This window comes from Amblyomma mixtum, chromosome 1 (assembly GCF_055824585.1).
Source record: "Amblyomma mixtum isolate Tamu chromosome 1, ASM5582458v1, whole genome shotgun sequence".
NCBI lineage: Eukaryota > Metazoa > Arthropoda > Arachnida > Ixodida > Ixodidae > Amblyomma > Amblyomma mixtum.
In genome coordinates this window covers 275,583,787-275,604,030 of record NC_143012.1, presented here as the reverse complement: position 1 = coordinate 275,604,030, position 20,244 = coordinate 275,583,787, and the positions used below count along the sequence as shown (strand labels likewise).

The 20,244-nt window shown below is 44.9% G+C and overlaps 1 protein-coding gene across 2 annotated transcripts in view; it reads left to right on the top strand.

Moving 5' to 3' along the window:
- The window catches only part of Lcch3 (Ligand-gated chloride channel homolog 3), a 29,211-nt gene extending 9,361 nt beyond the window's left edge, over positions 1 to 19,850 (top strand). For both annotated transcript variants that reach the window (XM_089566049.1, XM_089566048.1), the window contains 6 exons: positions 172 to 398; positions 1,952 to 2,034; positions 3,276 to 3,410; positions 9,081 to 9,233; positions 11,429 to 11,676; positions 15,820 to 19,850. In XM_089566049.1, the coding sequence (XP_089422175.1) occupies positions 172 to 398; positions 1,952 to 2,034; positions 3,276 to 3,410; positions 9,081 to 9,233; positions 11,429 to 11,676; positions 15,820 to 16,209 (1,236 nt within the window). In that variant the 3' untranslated portion in view covers positions 16,210 to 19,850. The remainder of the gene's footprint in view (positions 1 to 171; positions 399 to 1,951; positions 2,035 to 3,275; positions 3,411 to 9,080; positions 9,234 to 11,428; positions 11,677 to 15,819) is intronic.
- Positions 19,851 to 20,244: the final 394 nt, after the last annotated feature.

Genomic DNA, 20,244 nt, shown 5'->3' with positions numbered 1-20,244 from the left:
CGGACACGTTCAAAACTCTGATGAAGCCTATCAGCCGTGTAGGTACAAACGAGTGGAGCGTTACTATTTCTCAAATAGGCACGTGTTGTGCAAGAATACATATGTGCCGCGACACCTAGTATGAAAAATAAGCAAAAATGCTGTGGTGAAGCGCCCTGGTGATCCTTTCAGGACTACACAATAACCCTGTACCTGAATCAGTACTGGCGGGATGAACGGCTCATCTTCAGTAACAGTAAAGAGAACCACGATCTGACGTTGCCTGGTGACTTCGCCGAGAAGATTTGGGTTCCTGATACGTTTTTCGCCAACGACAAGAACTCCTTCCTTCACGACGTCACTGAGAAAAACAAGATGGTGCGGCTACAATCAGACGGAAGCATCACCTACGGCATGAGGTGGGTAGCATCCTGTGTGTATACTGATTATTTCTAGGCCTGGTTATTCGAAGCCTCGCAACACTGCCGAAAAGAAAGAGAACAAGAAAAGTACGATATTTTATACCAACTGTGGTACGCGCAAACACACGCAACGACGACCATTGACAAATCTAGAAGATGGACGCTCACACATCACATACATGCATGCAGTCATGCATACATACATACATACATACATACATACATACATACATACATACATACATACATACATACATACATACATACATACATACATACATACATACATACATACATACATGCATACATGCATACATACATACATACATACATACATACATACATACATACATGCAAGCTTTGTCAGAAGTAACCAGGCTGCATGGTTTGCTTCTAGTACGTACAGTGTAGCCCTTACAGCTTCCCTGAAGCTGAAATGGTTGTTAAACGTAAGGACTGGGGGTCTTCTTACCTTCGAACACCTTCCGATCTTTTGGAAAGCCACAAGGGCTCCACTATTCAAGCTAGAAGCAAACCATGCAGCCTGGTTACTTCTGACAAAGACGGTACATACATACATACATACATACATACATACATACATACATACATACATACATACATACATACATACATACATACATACATACATACATACATACATACATACATGCATACATACATACATACATACACACACATACATACATACACACACATACACACACATACATACATACATACATACATACATACATACATACATACATACGTACATACATGCGTGCATACATACATACATACATACATGCATACATACATACATACATACATGCATACATACATACATACGTGCATAGACGAGAACATGCGCACATGCGTACATACATACACACATACGAACATGCGTACATACGTACGGACGTGCGCATAGACCGACTGTTAAAGCGCTAATTGCGCATTTGGCATGCACTAGTACTTCGAATTAATGCCGAAGGCAAAAACTGTCCCTCCCGATACCCTTCGCTCCGAGAGGAAAACTCGAAGCTAGGCTGACCACAAATAAAGCAGGGTGATTTTAGGTTATTCTTTATCCTGTTACAGGGCTGGGTGTAATGTATAACATGTTTTGCTAGAATCGGCGCGTATGAGTTAGAAGAGGTGTTCTCGAATTTCTTGACCATATTGCAAGGCGCCAGCTTCATGAAGACGCAAAAAAAGTAAAGGAAGGACTCATGCCTTTTCCTTTCTCACGTTTCGTGAAGTTTGTGCCTTAATCATGAACAGTATCCATTCGCACAGCTTTCAGGCGTTAGAGTTGACCGACCCTAAGTCGCTGCGCTGGTTTGCAGGGTTGAGAGCATCAAGAACACGATGTTTTTACTTTGTTGTCAGGGTTTCCCAGCTGCAGCTGTGATAGCGCCTCCGTTTACCAGCGTTACTTCGGCGATTTGCGTATCACTGACACCATCAAAAGTGTATTTCAGTCAGAAGGCTGGAGACTTCTAACGGATGGCTGCGCAATATTAGAATACACTAATCTCGCCCAGGTTCACCACTACTCTGGCCTGCATGATGGACTTGCACTACTATCCCCTGGATTCCCAAAACTGCACCGTCGAGATCGAAAGCTGTGAGTAAAAGTCTTCGTGACTCAACGACTGCAGTGAAAGCAATACTAGCTGCCGATTAGTGGCACTTGTGTACCTAAGATTAATATGCTTACAAATGAATTAAAGCTAACTTGAGCTGGAGGGAAGCTGCGTATAACGCAGACGAAAAGCTTCACGAGGCTTAGCGACGTTAGGTGGTTTGATATAGTCTTAGTTTGTTGAGTGAAATTATCAGAGTCTTATCGCCCGTGGCTTACTAGATAGGAAACGGCATGGTGTGGGTCTCTTGATGAATAAGCTAACAGCTGGCAACAACAAGTTATCCGGCTTAATTAGAGGGCGGCAGTCACTATATATAAGATTAATGAAAGGTAAAAATCAATGCATTCCTTTTGGTTTAGGCATCCTGGTTCAAGCATCGGCATTCGAACACAATGACGTGACGCTGACGCTTCTGGGAACCATCGAAGGTTCTATGAAGATTTCGAATCCACGTTGGATATGGTAAAAATCCAGCACCCGCAAACTTTGCTGTCTGGCGACTTGAACGCCGAGGTAGAAGGACGTAAGTGAGCTGGAGGTAGAAACTTTTGGTGCGCATTCAGGGAATAACAAATCAGATCTCTTTGTAGAATATGCAGAAAGAAATAATAAAATAATCTAGGAATCATACATACTCCTTCCGCAAAAGCGAGAACAAGGAGTCGCCACGGAACAACCCAAATGAGGATACTAAATATTAAAAAAAAATATTCATAATGAGCACATATCACGGCATTGTGCGCTGATCGGTATCCTGTAATAAAAAACGTGTATAATAGCAAATTTTTGCCAGCGCTCAACTATGGGGCTGACACTAGGGGCTAACCAAAATACCGGAAAGGAAGCCAAGGACAGCACAGAAAGCTAAGCAGACTTATGAGGGCAAAGTTATGAGCCACAAGGCGGGCGTCGTGGATTTAACAGTAAATACGCGAATTACGGATGTCTTAGCCAAGGTGCTAGTATATTGAGCGGCACGTGCTATGCGGTAAACTGATCGCTCATGTGAGTAACCTGCAAGTTACTGTACTTGATTGGCTTTACACTTTTTATTTAGCTCGATTAAACCAGCTCGATCAAACCAGCAAACTACTTATCAGTAAAAAATTGTTGAGCAGTTTTTATTTATCAGAGCTGTTGTTCCAAGTAGTTCCATTCGATAAACTTTTCTTTCCTCTTGTATAAGAAACACGTTCTTTGCGCTGTCTTTTTTCCGCAGATGGATACACTGTGTCTGACGTGGTGATGTTCTGGAAAGATCCAGAGCCCGTCGTCGGGGTCAACCAGTCTGAACTCCCGCAGTTCACCATCAAGAGATACGAGACGACTGACCGAATGGAGAAGCTTGCAACCGGTGAGGCAGGTTGAAGTATTCAAACTTCTACAGGCGTGGAATACTTGATGGTTGAGATAAGGAGTGGCGTTTAGCGTACACTTAAGAGAGTATTTTAACAACGCCGTCTTTGAAAGCTTAATGTCAAGCTTAGAAAACAGCTGACTGCGCATACGTACACGATCACACACTTAAGAACACTCGTGTACACATGGGCATGGAGAGGCCTTTGGCCCCAATCAGAAGTCATTGACGCGCGAAAGCGTGTGTCACGGTAACCATTTCAAGGACTTTCATCAAGGGTCCGAAACTCACTTTGTTATTCAGGCCGCATTAAGAAAATTTTTACTCCCACGGGCCAGGAGCTGAGATCAACAGAGGAGGCGTTCGAAGTCACTGACAATGGTAATTTTTTTGGGAGGAATGTGCATCTTGCAGTCTGTGAAATAAAAGAAACATTGAAGGAGGGCTGGCCTGATCAAGAAGAGGTTTTATTTTTGATAGTACGGTATATCCGGCTAGTTCAGTAAGCTAGTAAGGCTTCAGTAAGGTTTATTTTCAAATCGCAACAATCAAACCATTTCAAACCATGTTGCTGGCGTGGTTGACAACGCTTAGCAGGGACAAGGGATGTATTATCCGGCATTAGGCCTCCCGCGGAGATGATTGGCATGGTGGCTCTGAGGTAGTCATCTGTCGTGCGAGAACTCAGAGCAGGGTGATTCACTTTCATTAAAAAGATTAGGCGCTGGCACAAGTATGTGCTCTCGAACATGGCAGCATTTTTATAGTTTGGTGCCGAAGAGTAGGACAAATTGTTTTATCCAAAAAAGTGTTACGCTTACGCCTTCAAGCTTCTCTCGTGATGTGTTGATTGCTTGACTCAAGATCGATAAGATCCATTTGCAACTCGGGCTAAACATCGTCGACTCCCAGGAAAACGAAAGAAAAAATTTCGAACTTCTTGGAGAGGCTGCAGATATCTTGACACTGAAGTTAAAATTTTTTGTCGAAATTGCGAAGAAACCTGCGAAAATAACGCAAGATTTGTGGATAACATGCCGTAGTAACTTGAGAGTTGCAAAATGGTCTAGATTATTTGGTCTTATCTGACGCTCTAAGAGTTGTAACTTGACCTGGAATGCACGAACGTCCTGGCTCATTTTTGTTACAGTTTCTTATTTTTCGTCGTTTTCCGTTCAGTATGTGCGTGTGATCACACATGTCTGAGAGAAATTGAAGGGAACGAAGCTGCTTCTCATTTGATATATCAGAATAAGGCTTGCTCTTCTCTTTCAGTAAGCTCTCTATTTTCTGAGATAAAAAATCTGCTCAGCACTTTTCCGCGGCTGAACCAGCGTACGTGCGTGTTGGTATGGGATCCCGCTATGATTGCATTCTACCTCTTGTGACAGAGCGGTGAGGTGACAGTGGCTGAGCGTTCTTGAACGATTGAAGTTCAGTGGGCAAAACACAATGTCCTTGACCGCTTTCATAGCCATTGTCTTGCTGCAAAATGTTTCTTGGCGCAATATGCGCGTGCCGCTTCAAACTGTTGGTTGACGAACTCCGCAAGCTTCGTTCGCAAACGTCCTGCAGAAAATCTCCTACTTCCTACCACTGATGGCGCACCGTCGGTTGCGACACACACCATCCACTACCACTGAAAGGTGGTACGTTAAGCAACTCATCCAAGGACAGAAATGGCGCCGCCCCTGCTGTGATGTCTTTCGCCGGGACCAAGTCCAGTAGTTCTTCTGTCATGTTGATGTTCTGTCTACGCCCGTGTTGAAAGTGACACACTTGGCTTTATTTGAGATGCCAGCGCTTCTGTGAGTGGCAAGAGAAAATTCTTCAGAGTCCCGACTTTGGTTCATAAAGGTGTTTTCGATGTCGTTGCTCGTCTCAGTAATTATCCCTGCAACAGTATTGTGTGAAAGGCAAATTTTTTAGTATTTATTTTTCATGCTGGGAGAGACGCGCGCGCAGCTTCAAGCAAGGAGTTTGTGGCCAAATAACGCATCAGTGAAAGGTTTTGCATCTCTTATAACTTGCTCTCACTGTCTTTTTCTGCTGCACTGGTAGGCTCTCAAAAAAGTGCCGTTGTTTTCGATGCGAAGCCTTCAGTTGAGTCACGTTGTCGTCACAGATATTTCCACTTAGTGCACAGTACTTGTCATGATGACAGAAAATGAAGTGGTGTCGCACATTGTACTTCTCAGACCCAGACAAAGTCTGAGGGCAGATGAAACATATCACCTTGTGCCGCGATTCATTGAAGAAATACGATCGTTCCCATCCAGGCTGAAAAGACCGATATCCTAAAACTGAACTTTCAGTGCAAAACGCCCGCATTCTTATAACACAAAAATTGCAGAAAATATTGAAATAGATATCGCATAGGGGACACACAAGTTAGATCAAGCAGAAGTATGGACCAGCTTAATTTTTCTTCATTTTGTGTGTATTAACATTCGCCTGGAATTCCAGACTTCCTTGGGGGTATTGGTGAGCGCTAGCAAGATACAGGGAGGGACGAACACGCGAGACGAAGTGCTGTCCTGTTTGTTCGTTCGACTTGCATTTGCCAGAATTCGTGGATGATAATCTCCACCTGCTAAAAGTGCCGCCCTTCATATTCGGAACCTTTCTTACCCTCTGTGTCCTGGAAATTTGGAGTCGCAATTTTGCTTTTACGGAAACTGCTTAGCACGAGAAAATAAATGTGAGAGGGGAGAGCACAGCTTTCATAGTGTTGCTGGCATTCAGGAAGCCCATGGCTAGAGAAGGAAGAAATAGATGGTACATGGGCATCCTTTGCCCTACTTTGTGTGAGGGGTTGAGAACCTGGGAAGGGCTGAAGGCATCGACTTCTTAACCCCCCCAACACCGCCAAAAAATTGCGAGGACACTTTGGCAACTAAAGTGTTGAGTGGCGAAAGCCGAGGACATTATGACGTTACGACTTCCGGTGGATGTAACGTCACACCGTTCCCGTGGCTATATCGATACCCAAATTATACATCTTTTAGGGGTCTTAAGTTGTAATTACGCTTAATTACACATTTTCCATCTAATTTGACACAAATCCGGCGTTTCTCCGACCATTCTGTGACAATTTTCGCTATGCCGTGACGATTTACGGTGGATGTGACGTCACACCGTTCCCGTGGCAATACCGACGTCCGCACTATTTCTACGCAATTTCGACTTTTTTACTATAATTAATTACCTAATTACTCTAGAGTCACCAAACGTGCATTCCAGGTTCATTTTTTCCTCCTCTATCTGAAGCAGCCATTCGTTTTCTCCCTTTTTTAGTTCCCGAGTTAACGCGCTGCCAAAGGTGTGACACCCTCTGCTAACGGACGACAGTATGAGCCATTAAAGGCTTTCGCCTTAAAAATGAAACCACGCAGCCTTTCCGGCATACTCGCACAGGCATGATCTGTGCGCAATGCCAAGTGCGTCCTCAGCGTCTTCATATCCTTCGTTAGTCGCCCGTCTTGTCTGCGGTTGCACCAAAAGAACAAACTGGCATTGTTGTTGAAGCGCCCCGGAAGAAGGGTAGTGGATCGTTTTATACATTACCCACTGTAGAAGCTTGGGCGAGTTGGTGGCAATTCAATTTAAAACCGCGCGAAAAAACACGGACTAAGGGAAGAGACGACAGACGTCTCTTCGTCTCTTCCCTGAGTCCGTGTCTCTTCACGCTGTTTTAAAATATATTTTGAGATTAGTTGTGCATCGAGCTACTGGGAAGCTACCTTCCATTACCACTTGGATACTTTCGCTTCGCACGAGACACAAGTTATTGACTGACATTCAGAGTTAAAGGTAAGCTGGAAAGTTACTGCTCTTGAACAACTTTCACACCAAATAATGGCTGGATTCTGACGGTGAGCAACCGACTGTTGTAAGATCGCCAACGTCTGCAAAGAAAGCCAGCGCTCAACAGACCATTTGCGGAAATTTCTAAGCCAACTTCTTTTGTGAGGTTTTTATCCAGCCAAAATCAACCAAAAGGTCTCGTCCCTAGTCAGTGTGGAAACGAAAAGCCTCACATACCCACTTCTGCGTAAACTGTGGTCAGTTGCCACTTCAGGATCTCTCCGAGACAGCTACTGAAAGGGCACAATATTGAATGCCATCATCACATATCCTCAAACGAAAAAAAAAAATGTAGAAAGGGGGTAAAAGACAAGGGGGAGGGGGATGTCCGGCGCCTCGCTCCTTGTGCGCTGTTGAAGGCAGCTGACGTCCGTCCGAAATTCACACAGATTGAGGGGCCTTTGCCTCTTTTCGTTTTCAAAGGGGAGGAGGGGGGGGGGGGGGGTTCTGAAGGTGGGAAAATGCTGCTTCAGGAAAGACTTGACATTTAGTGGAGTTTTGGCCAAACTATGTTTTTTTTTTTTGTGATCACTGACAAAGCAGTTAAAAAAGCGCCGTAAAACCACCCGCAAACCCCCCGTTCCCTTGCCGAATCCCTACGGCCGACGAACGAGATGGCGCCACCGGCGCAATCGCCGAGATAGCGCCTTGTCTTGCTTCGTCGTCGCCGCAGACGATGGGAATTTTCGACTTTTTTTTATCAATTCAGGCGAGTACCCCAAAACAAGTATAGCATGAAGCAATTTTGGCAAAAAATTGCCACTTCTGTGCGAAATCTCAGCTCGAGCAATTTACCACTCTAGCTGAGAGAAGCATTCTAGGGTGTGCGTTTAATTGTGGAACCCTCTGTATTTAAGTACCGTAAGGACCCTTTCCGGTATTACAAAGGGTGGGGGAGTGAATTAAACAATGTTGATTACAAAATGCCCGTCAGTAAATAATAACATTTCACAAAGTACACAGAGTAGTTTGCCGGCAAAAACGCAAGGATAAATTAAATAAAATTAAAAAGCTATGTTATTTCCGCAGTAGTTATATGCAATTCAACAATGCTACACAGTCTCTGACATCAATTGCTTATTGTTTGTAGTGATGTTATTGCCAATGCGATCTCCTCGTTATAAGGCCTCGTGTGCTTTATGATGACGAGGTATATTAGGAAGATTATGATGATGGTGAGTTGAAGTAAAAGCTGCATAGAAAGCAGTACCATGTCCTCTAGAAGTTAAGAAGACATGGCATTTGTGAAAATTTTTAAAGGGCAAAAATTGCTCCCTAATAACTGCAGACGAAGAGGGGACAGTGTCTCTTTGCGAATGCTTTTAGGCTGCGCTTTCGTGTTGGCAGTCTAAACAAACGACCATGTATTTTCACAGCCACAGTAAAGTTAACGGTGTCTGTTCCTGATGTTTGTTCCTGTGTTTGTTCCTGCTGGGAACAAACACTGGGGAACCGCGGGCGCATAAGAGGAAACTTCCTAATAGTAACGGTTTTCACTGATTATGTTTAGGATTCAATATCATAAAAAAAAATGCTTTTTTTCTGGCTAATTAGAGATTTCCTATCGGTTGCATGTCTCTTGTTGCCAGCCAAAAAGCGCAGATGGCAAGTGACACCCTATTCCCCGCATTTCATGTGTCGAAAACTATTTGATATAGTGCAAACATGAACTATCTCAATACAGGCACTTGATTTGTCTGTCACAGAATTCAGCTTGGCTATAAACTCAGGTTGCCAGCTAAAATGCATTGCGAGAAGCACGGCACATCAGCTACAGAATGATATTTTTTTTATTTACAGGAACATATCAACGATTATCGCTAAGCTTCGAGCTCAAGAGGAACATCGGATACTTTATCTTCCAGACATATCTTCCATCAATTTTGATAGTAATGCTGTCTTGGGTATCTTTTTGGATCAACCACGAAGCAACATCTGCGCGGGTTGCCCTTGGTGAGTATGGTCGATGATGGTACCGTATGTCGCAGTCTTTCTCGTGCTGCCTTGGAGTCACGTCTGATCAGAACGCTCACTAACTGCCGCCTCCTGCACTCCGGCATTGTTCCTTGTTGAAGCTCACATTATTCCAAGTAACACTGAAAAAACTATGACCGTGCAATGTTAAAGAATTTGCCTCTGCTAGGGTTCAGCAATGCCGCATCACAGAGACATCATGCACGTTGAGGGTATAGCGTGGTCATATTTTCGATTTTTTTTTTATGCTTCCTTGTGAACGTAGCTATGCGTGTCGGACGAATTCTCGCAGCCTGCCCAAACATTGCCGAATGGCCGGTAACTGTTCCCAGAAAATTACCCCTTCTTTCTTTGACCACTGCTTACTTTTGAACTAGAAATCACACCATCCTTATATCTTCATTTTGGTTGCAAACGAGTGCAGTACTAATTTCCGGTTGTTATATTCGCCTCCGTACATTTCATAATACTTCTATGAATAGGAAACAGTCCGTTAAGACTGTACACACTAAACAGAACGAAGTAAACAGGGGAGTACACTGTCCTCTAGCGCAATCCCTTTTAAAAAAGGGAGTTCCTAGAGGACAGTTTACTCCTTTTTAGTCCCGTATAAGCGTATTGATGTTTAGAGTATATATAATAAAGAATTAATTAATCATACCATCCGCCATTGGAGCAAAAGGCAACAAAGAAAAACTATACAGCTTTCACAGAAACTTCGTGCGGCTATGCTTGGGTGGCTGCTAACGTGTAATTACTTATTACCAATCTACTGTAATCTGGCGGATCCCATAAACATTGGGCTAAGACTATATATTTGAGGCAAATGGCTGGGCATTCAATTTGCTCACATCTCTCAGAAACGACTAAATGGATGACTATTGTAGCAGCTATTATACATGCACCGAATAAAATCCCCGACAGAATAAACCTTGTTCAAATACACGACTTGCGAATACACTTACACGTGGTGCTTTACTCGCACATTCACGCCGTTGTACTTCATTTAAGTTACAAAAGATGAACCGGATGCAACAAATATCAAAAGAGGCGCATTCATTATGACTGATTTGATTTTCCGCAAAGCTACTGATGTGCCAATCACAGATGCATCATTCGTTTCTCAGAATCAGTGACTGTTATTTAAAAAAATGGCTTTCACGACCGATTCAGCAGGTGTTTTTTTTTCATGAGCGTCATGACTACAGCTTAAGATACTTCAGCTTTTTCGCTTTCGCGCTCATGTTACAGAGTGAAAAAGATAGATAGATAGAGAGAGAGAGAGAGAGAGAGAGAGAGAGAGTAATTTAATGAGAGTCAAGGTGGAGAGGTCGGCCGGCGGTAAGGTGGCCCTGGCCATCTACTCCACACTGGCCATCTACTCCACCGGGGGAAAGGGAAAGTAATAGCAGAGTGAAGGTGCGAATGGAGGATGGTGATGTCATAATACAATGAATTCCTTGGAGTGGTCTGGGTTAGAGGAGGCTACACACACAGTAGGTGGCACTGATCTCGCGAGAGGACACGTAGCACATTTAAAATGGATATACGTCTGAATAGAGCACTAACATGAAGGGAGCGCTCGTGCGGTCTTCGTAATTGTGATGTCATCCGTCGCGTTTTTGATAGGCACAAATGGCTCGCCGCTATTCGCTTCTGTTGCAGTGTTAAATACGAAGTAGTCATAAAAAGTCTGTGTGCCGCAAATACCTTTGTGCTCTTCGCGCTGTGCTTCAAACTCTCTTGCTCATGAGTCCCAGCGCTGTCCTGGCTGCACTCAAAAGGCGCTGTGAAGAAGAGCTTATTATCTATTCTTAGGAACAGCCCTTTGTTCTCGCTTTTGTCTGACAGTGCCTGAAGTTCTGACAGGTTGGCCAGAACTACCTACCTGCTGCAAGTTCCGAGTGCCCACGCGCAAGTCGTTTAGCGGAAAGAAACAAGTGCCTCAGCGTAGAAAGAAAATTTCCTTTTCTCGCATTCAGTGCGGGCATCTGCAATAACACGCGGTTCCTGGCAAAAGAAAAACGAAGATAATCACTCGACGTTTGAGTAACAATAGCTCCAGTCAGGCCTCAGTGCAGTACACGGTGGCATGGTCACTATGTAAAGAACGCATTCAGTGGCCAACCATTGATTAATGGAAGCATGCCGATGCCTCCTCTCTCACCGGCCAGGCATAACGACGGTGCTGACCATGACCACCATCAGCACGGGAGTGAGGTCCTCGCTGCCCAGGATCTCGTACGTGAAGGCCATCGACATCTACCTGGTGATGTGCTTCGTGTTCGTCTTCGCGGCGCTGCTAGAGTACGCGGCCGTCAACTACACCTACTGGGGGGCTCGGGCCAAGAAGAAGCCCAAAAAGAGCAAGGAAAGCAAGATTCCTCCGCCGCCACCTCCGCAGGGCGAGCCCCTCTACCCGGTGAGGATTCCTCCCCTATGGGAGCACTTGTGCACAGGTGAAGGGGCTGCAGAAGAGAAAAGAACCATAAAGAACGCCAACATGACAACGCGGATGAAAGGAGGAAAAATGGAGAGTAGGGATGTGCGAATGAGAAAATTTTCGGATACGAATCGAATAGGCAGAGCTAGTTTTCCTCGAACACCGAGTAATCAAACTGAGATTCGATAATTCATATCGAGGAATTTGATCACTTTGTTAAAGTAGAGAATAGAAAGCGATTCACATCAAAGAAATCGTTTCCATAAGGGGGTATACGCGCTGAAATATCATAACGAGAATGAGAAAAGCTTAGAAGGCTTTGATGCTACGAATTGTTGCTTGTTGGTACATAATAGCGGTTTGACAACAAAAAACGGAAACTGCCTTAATGCCATATAGAAAAAACGAGCTGTACAGGGAACGTTACTTACACCGAAATTGTGTGAAGAACTTTTCTGCAATGAAGTTTCTGTGTATCGGTTAGCTTTCCTTTGTAGCCGTTGGCTGCAGTTGGGTGGATAAAATTGATTAATTAGTCCCTTGTTACAATTCTACTGCACTTTGCGGGGATTCTCCTAAACATTGATTAGACCAACAGAAGACGCATGCATTACGAAGTATTTGAATGAAAGCATTGCCAGGTGGCTCCAATGTCGGAAGCAACTCCAACTCGAATATCGGGCACTAGGACTCCAAAAAAATAGACTGGAAAAAAGGCGCAAGGAAGCCCCATCTGACCAGCATGGAGCAAACCACAGGGAACGATGGGAAGGTAGTGCCATCTGATGGGCTTATAGCAAGTCACACAGTACGGTGTGCTCAGCTGCATTTGTAGTGCCTGACCTTGAAATATCTTGGGCTGGGAGCCTGGAAAGATTCGTGTCGTCGTCCACTTCGGTTAAATCATAGCTCATTGCAAGGTTGCTTCATCGTCTGTGTTTCTGTAAACCACAGAAAGTCGTCACTCTTTAGACGTCTGCACTACAGCGCCTGCAACAAGGGACACCAGATGATAAATTTAGTCTCTGGGAGGAAGCTACAGTTTAAAGGATTTCTTGTTTGCTTCCGATGGCTACCATCTCGCGTTGGAGTCGCTTATGGCACGGCGGCACACCTTCTTGCTCAAGAAGCCCAGTCTTATCCATCTGCGGTAGCTGTCCCAAATGACGAAAACTTCGCTAGGCAGCTAGTGGCGCAACCCTTTTCTTAACTTCGGCCACTTATGTACCTTCCTTGCGTTATGCGAGGCTTGTCGCGCGACAGAGCCTCTCGTGCATCGAGTGCGCAAGAACTCAGGCTATACGCCGGTATGTCTACACAAGAATCACCGCGCCACCTCACCTATGTGTGCACACTGTTATGTTGTAAGTGACGTGAACCATTTCGTTTCAATGTGGCCGAGTTTTTGTGCCGAGCGTGAGATACTCCTGGGAAACCTGAAGAGGCTGAAGGGTCCAATGAACGACGCCTCACGCATCGTGCACCCTGAGGGCTCCCGAACTAAACGACGATTGGTGTCACAATCACTACTGAAGTTTTAGAGGACACTGTAATTATGGAAAAGTGGTCGAGAGGCAATCAAGCAAATCAGTGCCTCATGGGGAGCTATTGCCGACAGACCACTGTAAGGCTAATTCCTCCTGTACTTACATCTACACCACCATCTTTATACAGAGTGAATCTTCTCTTATAGACCCAATCAGTTCTCTGGAGAACTTTACCAGCACAGTTACCTAGATGTGCAAGATGCCAAAAACCAAACTGATTTGGGAAGGTAATTATGGATATTCTTCTCCACTGGCAATAACAGTTCCATCGATAAATGTCTTTGACTCAGGACATTTCGAATATTCTCAGAATCCTAGTTTCGACTGAATCGGGTTAAATTGAGTTGGCCTGTGCCTGTTGATCATCACGTTCTAATGAGAAATAAACAATTTTTGCCGAAAACAAAAGCTCATGTAAAACAATAAATAATAAAAAAATCATTTATATCGACACATTACGGTGCTTTCACGTACTGAAGTAATGTCAAATTCATTTATTCTGCGAATAGCTGCGGCAAAACCACGACGTCAGCCACTGTACAAGCTGGTCAACATGTAGTCTGCAAAGGAATAAACGTGACAATCAACCCGGGGAGTTTTAATCAACTGGCGGGGAAAAGATTTATTTCACTTACATCTCCATACTTTCCGACCCCTAAATCCAGACAACCAAATTTTACTGAGAAAAATTCGTGCAGTTTTCTTCAGTGTCCCTTTAAGGTGTGCGATCTGCGTTCTTTTAGGCCAATTTATCTAGATGAGTAAAAAAAAACTTACTCGTTAGCAGAAGCAGTTGTGTGAGAGTTCCCCCCCTTAAGCGCCACCAATGCCCTACTATACCCTCACCAATCTCTACCGCGTTCTCCATCAGATGGTGCCATGGTAAGTTTCCCACACTTTTAGAAAAGAATACATCGCATGAAGCTGGCTACACAATAAATACAGGAGAAACTAGTTAAACGACAAAGAAAAAGAAATGAGAGAAATGGGTAGCAGGAGTCTCAGACGGGGAGTGCAGTGGGCGGAAATACGTAACAGCTTGTGATAACAGATTGGTTCAATATTTGAACTCGAAACCTTTCTCTGACTTATTTTTCTAATCTGGACCTAATTGAAATGTTTTTACGCTTCCCTACCACACCAGCTATATATGCACGTCAGGAAAGTAGGGCAGTGCTTGAGTTCCGAGTGGACTTCAGGCTCTGCGATGATACACCATTGTGTCGTATTAATGCACAGTCAAACTTAACTGTTTACTTAGCACGGAGGCTGTTAAAGACTATTTGCCTCCAAGGCTTGAGTTTGGGAGTTTTAAGCTGCATCGTGTGTAGCAGACTTGTGTGAATTTGTCGACTGTTATATGCAATATAATCTAAGAGAATAACCATTTATTCCCCAAGCGCGAAAGAAAAGTTTGTTTTGGTTCTTTCTATGCCGTTTTGATCTTGACGGATAAACGCCAGAATACTGTCATGTTGCATGCATAATTAAGAATACAACTTACATCTCCATCAACTATAGCCACCGCGGTGGCTCAATGCTGATGATGCTCGGCTTCGGACCCGAAAGACGCGGGTTCAATCCCGGCCTCCGCGGTCACATTGCGATGGAGGCGAAATGCTAGAGGCTGTGTACTGCGTGATGTCGGTGCACGTTAAAGAACCCCAGGTGGTCTAAATTTCTGGAGCCCTTCATTTTACCGTCCCTCATAGCCTGAGCAGCTTTGGGACGTAAGACACCCAAATCCAAACCATCAACCAAAACCATTACATCAACTCACATTCTTGGTTTCTTAGTGAGACTCGTTTGCAGTTCTTCTTTTAACGCTCCCGTATATTCCCATCCCCCTTCATTGTACTAGCTAAGTGCCATACGCACCGGTTAAATTTGTAGTGGACACTTAAGCTGCGCCATAAGGCTATGACGGGATAGTATTATTGGGTTAATGATAGTATATGGGGAATTGGTCATCTGCAACTTTACATTCATAGATATCTGAGGTTCTTCATACCTCTCCTGGCGCAGTGGTGCAGTAATTAAGCGATGCGCCACTGTTCCGGCAAGTGACTGTTTCAAACAAAGCCACGGGGCTTGTGAGACCTTGGTTGCTCCTCCTGAGCAACCGCTCTTCGCCAGTCATTAATTTAACTGCCACCTGCCACGGTGGTCAGTTTGCTCACAATCCGGCGGTCAGTTTTAGAGACGCCACAAAGTCACATGACCTAGGTGCCCACCTTGGTTCTCTCTCGCCCTCTCCCTCAAGGTGCCACATTTCATCCGCTGCGAGGCGTCAAACGGTCGTCAACGCCGACGCCGGACTATTTTTTCCGACATGGGGTTACTAACGCTCGGGCTTTGAAACAAAATATAATTTGTGCTTCAGGGGGAACCGAGCGGTCTCTTTTACATTGATCATACCTGTACATATTCATCCCTACTTACAGCGAAGGCTGCATGTGTGTTGTGCCCTATGTCTCAGTGTAGCCTGACTGGAGCGCGTGGACTGTCTCACGCTGAATCCTAGTGTTTTCTTGTCAGTGAAATGTCTACCTCTCTCCCTTCCCTCCTCTGACAGAACAACGAAGAGATAATCGAGCTGAACCCCGTGCGGCTCTCTCCAATCGAGTCCCTGCGCAACCGCCACCGCCCTCTGTCGGTGCCAGGCAGCGACAGCGAGCTCAAGTTTCCACCGTCGTTCCGCATGACGGGACGCTTCCCTTACAACTCACGCACCCTGACGGCCTGCTACCGGAGTGGCGGTCTCCGCGGCGCCGCCGACTATGGCGCCCCAGGCGGAGCCCGGCGACCGCGTGTCTTCCAGACGCTGCGCCGTGGCGCCAGCGCCATCAGGGCCACCATTCCGCGCATCAAAGACGTCAACAAGATCGACAAGTACTCCAGGGTCATCTTCCCCATATCGTATCTCTTGTTCAACGCCGTCTACTGGTGTTTCTACCTCATGTGACTGACGCCGGCGATGCTGCCTGCCGGCTGCAGACTGTGTGAAACGCGAGGAAAACGCCCCGCAAATCCCCGCCGTTGCTTACTTATCGGGGCTGTAAGCTTCCGGGCCGCGTGTTCTGTGGTGAATGCGAAACACGTAGAGACATACAGCGGGTAGCGAAAGTTCCCCGCACGGAAGAAAATCTCCAGGGCTTACAGTTCGTTTGCCGAGTATCTGGCTTTCAGTTAGCTTGAAAAAGTAATTTCATTTCGCTGCATCACATGCGGGGCAGACGCAAGTCCTGCGCTGCAGTCTTCTCTCTTTTGAGTAGGCACTAACGAAGGGCTTGCTCCGGCAACTCATCAGCCATCGCGTGCCCGGGCTCCACTACACCATCGTTGGAAAACCGCAACCAACAGCCCTTGGCTTAGCGTTTAGAACAACATGAAGAAGGGATATACTTACGATTACATTCTTTTCTTATCCGCTTGCCGCCGGAGTTTCACTTCACAGCGGCAGGAGCAGGTGTTCGCTTCCGAACTATATGCGACAAAGTACTTAAGTCAGCAAAAGCTCGGTATGACCAACACTGATGTGTCCGTCGGCACATGTGGCGAAAGAACTGTTTATATGTGAGCAGTGTGTGTATGCCGGCTTGAGTCACTGGGCCCAGTGTTGTATCTGTGCCGTGACAAGGGATGGAAGGAAAAATTTTTAATCTAGATTAGCATTACTTTTACAATCCCAGTGTGGCACTGAGCAATAAAAGCAGAAGTAACAACTTTTTGTTAAGAATTTTTATTTATTCTGATTGATTTATTGTCGCGCTCTGCAGGTGCTTAAAAAAAGGAACGGCAAATAGCTGTAAATGCAGTTTGCTGCAGAGAAGTTGCCAAAACCAGATAGAAAAAATACTCCTGTTGACACCATAAAAGGCTGAAGGAACAGTTCTTTTGTGTGCACGTTTCGGCACCCGACGAATACTTAACATTGGTCACCATAATGGCCAGCGTGGGTATCAATGTCGAACTGTTTTGTTTTTGTTGAATTAGAGGCGTTATACGATCCAAGCATACTTTCTTGAAATACGTTGGTTAAGAGAGCAGGCTGGCTGCAATAAGAAAGAATGGATAAAAAAAACGAATAGGGCTATATTATTGATACTACTCTTAAATTCAGGCCTTGATGCAAACGTTTGGTTTATGGGGGTTTAACGCCCCAAAGCGACTCAGGCTATGAGGGACGCCGTAGTGAAGCAGCATTGGGGTCGGCCATCTTAATGAAAAACTATTGCTACATAAAATAGCATTGCTAGCTCGGCTTGTTAACAACAGGTGTGCATCATTTTTCCACAACTAGGTTGAATTATGTTGAAATACTTGAAAAACTTTGAGCAACAACTGAAGTCTCGAAATGTGTCCACTTAGCAAAACTTACCGCCGAATTTGAGTTTTGCTGCAGCCTTCACAAATTTCCTAGTGATACATAACGCCAGGTGTCACATCGAGCTTCTGAAAATTTCCAACTATAACGAGTATTGAGCTATAAAATAATTGAAAAGATCTACCTATATTATCCCTCAAAGCTTTTTTGAGCTGTCCGTGGTGGTCGAATTTCGATGGAGGCGAAATTCTAGAGGCTCGTGTACTGTGCTATGTCAGTGCACGTTAAAGAACCCCAGGTGGCCGAAATTTCCAAAGCTCGTCACTACAGCATCCCTCATAGCCTGAGTCGCTTTGGGACGTTAAACCCCAATAAACAAATTAACCAACCTTTTTTGAGCTGTGATGCGAGCTGCATTTTGTGGCTTTAATGAAGTGTCAAAACTTACTTCAATTTGAGCGTAAATTTTGGTTTGTATAAAGTGTAGAATACGACTAAGAAGCTAGAAGGATACACCCGCTAGAGCGTACCGCCACCGCATGAACCTCAATGCACTAAGTTTCATAGGATCAGATAATTCCTGTTTGTGCTATCGAATTGTGGAAGATTCCCATCAAAATTTTGCTTCGGAACAATTGATCTTCCCGTAAGAGCACTAGGAGATGCAGAGTGTAGTTGGCAGCTGTCTTGAATCCACTCTTTGCAAAGCATCTTCAAACGTCGTAGGCCATTTAATACCAAGAGCCATAAAACTGTATAACAAAGTATTAGCCTCAGCTGCTAGGTCTTCCATTTACCAGCCAGTTCACGACACGAATAATGCCTCAGGCAGTGTAGAGTAAAAGGACATGCTAGCCGAATAAGGTGCAAAGGAAGGGGGCCATTGCGGTGTCATTCAGGGAGCAAAGCTAGTCTTGATAAATGTGAAATGCAGCAGGCAGTTTTAATGCGAAAGAAGAAAACAGACAAGAAGACAACCTTAGCCATTAAAGCACGGCAGCCACACTCTCTAAACACGAATAAGCGTATACGGGAGTAAAAAGGAATAAGCTGACCTCTAACGCATTTATGCTGGCGACGTGCCAGATACCTCTAGGTATTACGATGATTTTAACAGAGGTTTTCAACCATCTTTATTTGCTAACCTCCCGACTTCTGGTGCCGCATTTCAACGCAACCTTCTATTCCTAACCGCATCCAGCTACTATACTTTACGGCGTTGATAGACCTCTGTTTCCAAGAGTAAGAGTTCAGTAAATTTAGCGATAGACATCAACCCCAGGACTTGGGGACCACACCCTGCCCCTAAAAGAGAGTACGCCAGAGGACAGCTTACTCCTTCTTTCACTCCCATATTCATGTTTAGAGCGCACCATAGGGCAAATATCAGCCATCCTTAACTGTGGTTTCTGTAAACTTTAAAAGCATAAAGGTTGTAGTGTTAATGTGGACCAATGAATTAATAAAAAAACGAAGGAAGCTAAGAGACCTCAAAGGTGCACTGAAGAGGAATCTGAACTCGTCTTTTTACCGCCGGAACTCGATGTACACATTCCGAGCATTCTTAGAAACTTCAAACTATTGTCCCATCCGGCCGATTTCCCTAATTTAAATCAGATTAAACTTCCCGGCTCCCGCCTTTTTTTGAACTCACCGCAGACGGCTGCAGCAGTCAACCAACCTTTCATCTAGTACCATGGCGGCTTGCCGCTCTGCCATCGGCGGAGCGATACGTAGTGATTGGCGAAAGCAAAGAGTACACGCGCATTGTTATTTCCGTCGGCCTAATTTGCAGCTATGTAGCATCTGACTGGATCTATTTATTCGCGGAAACCTGAAAAACAAAATAAAAGCGAAAGCGAAGCCGCCACGGGACTGCCTGAAATGTACTCCACGCGTTAGTTGACTCCTCCTACAGCCTGCGGTGAGTTCAGAAAAAGGCGGGAGCCGGGACGGAAATCAGTCACACAGGACAATAATTCGAAGTTTCTAAGGATGCTCGAAACGTGCAGATCGAGTTCCCGCGGTAAAAAAGACGAGCTCAGATTTAGTGCACCTCTAACTTCAGTGATGCTGTTCGCAGCGTAAACAGCTTCCCTGAGCGGTGAATGTGATTTAACAAGAAACAGTATGCATAGTGTATACCTCTGTGTATTCGACGAAACTGATCTACAAGTGTCTGCTGAGAAGGGTCTGAATACACTTAGGTAAACTTAGCGCGTTATATTTGCATTGGCTCAGGATCTACAGTTACAACCATGGTGTGAAAATAAGCTTCTTTCAGCCAACTAAGCGGCACGTTCTACACAGTCCACAGGTATGCGTAAGGGAGCCAAGATGAGTTCCTGGAAAGTTAGACGTAGTGAGCACGTCACTGTTGTGCAGCCGCGCTCCCTGTTGCTACGTCTCGGCTGCTGCTTTCTTAGCATTGTCAGGAGAACTTACTGCCTTCTAATTATTGTTACCCACGTCTGCCTGTCTTCCGCAGCTCCTCCTTGAGCTGTTGAGTAACCAATAAGAGCATCGAGTCGCCCTTCAATGGTCAAGCGTTTTTGAGGATCAGAGGTCTCAAGGCATACTGATTTGTTGTTGTTGGATTCAGTTTTCAAACACAACAACTTACAAGCTGGCTTCCAAGCGCAAGCTATTGCCCGCACACTGCTTTGTTTTCAT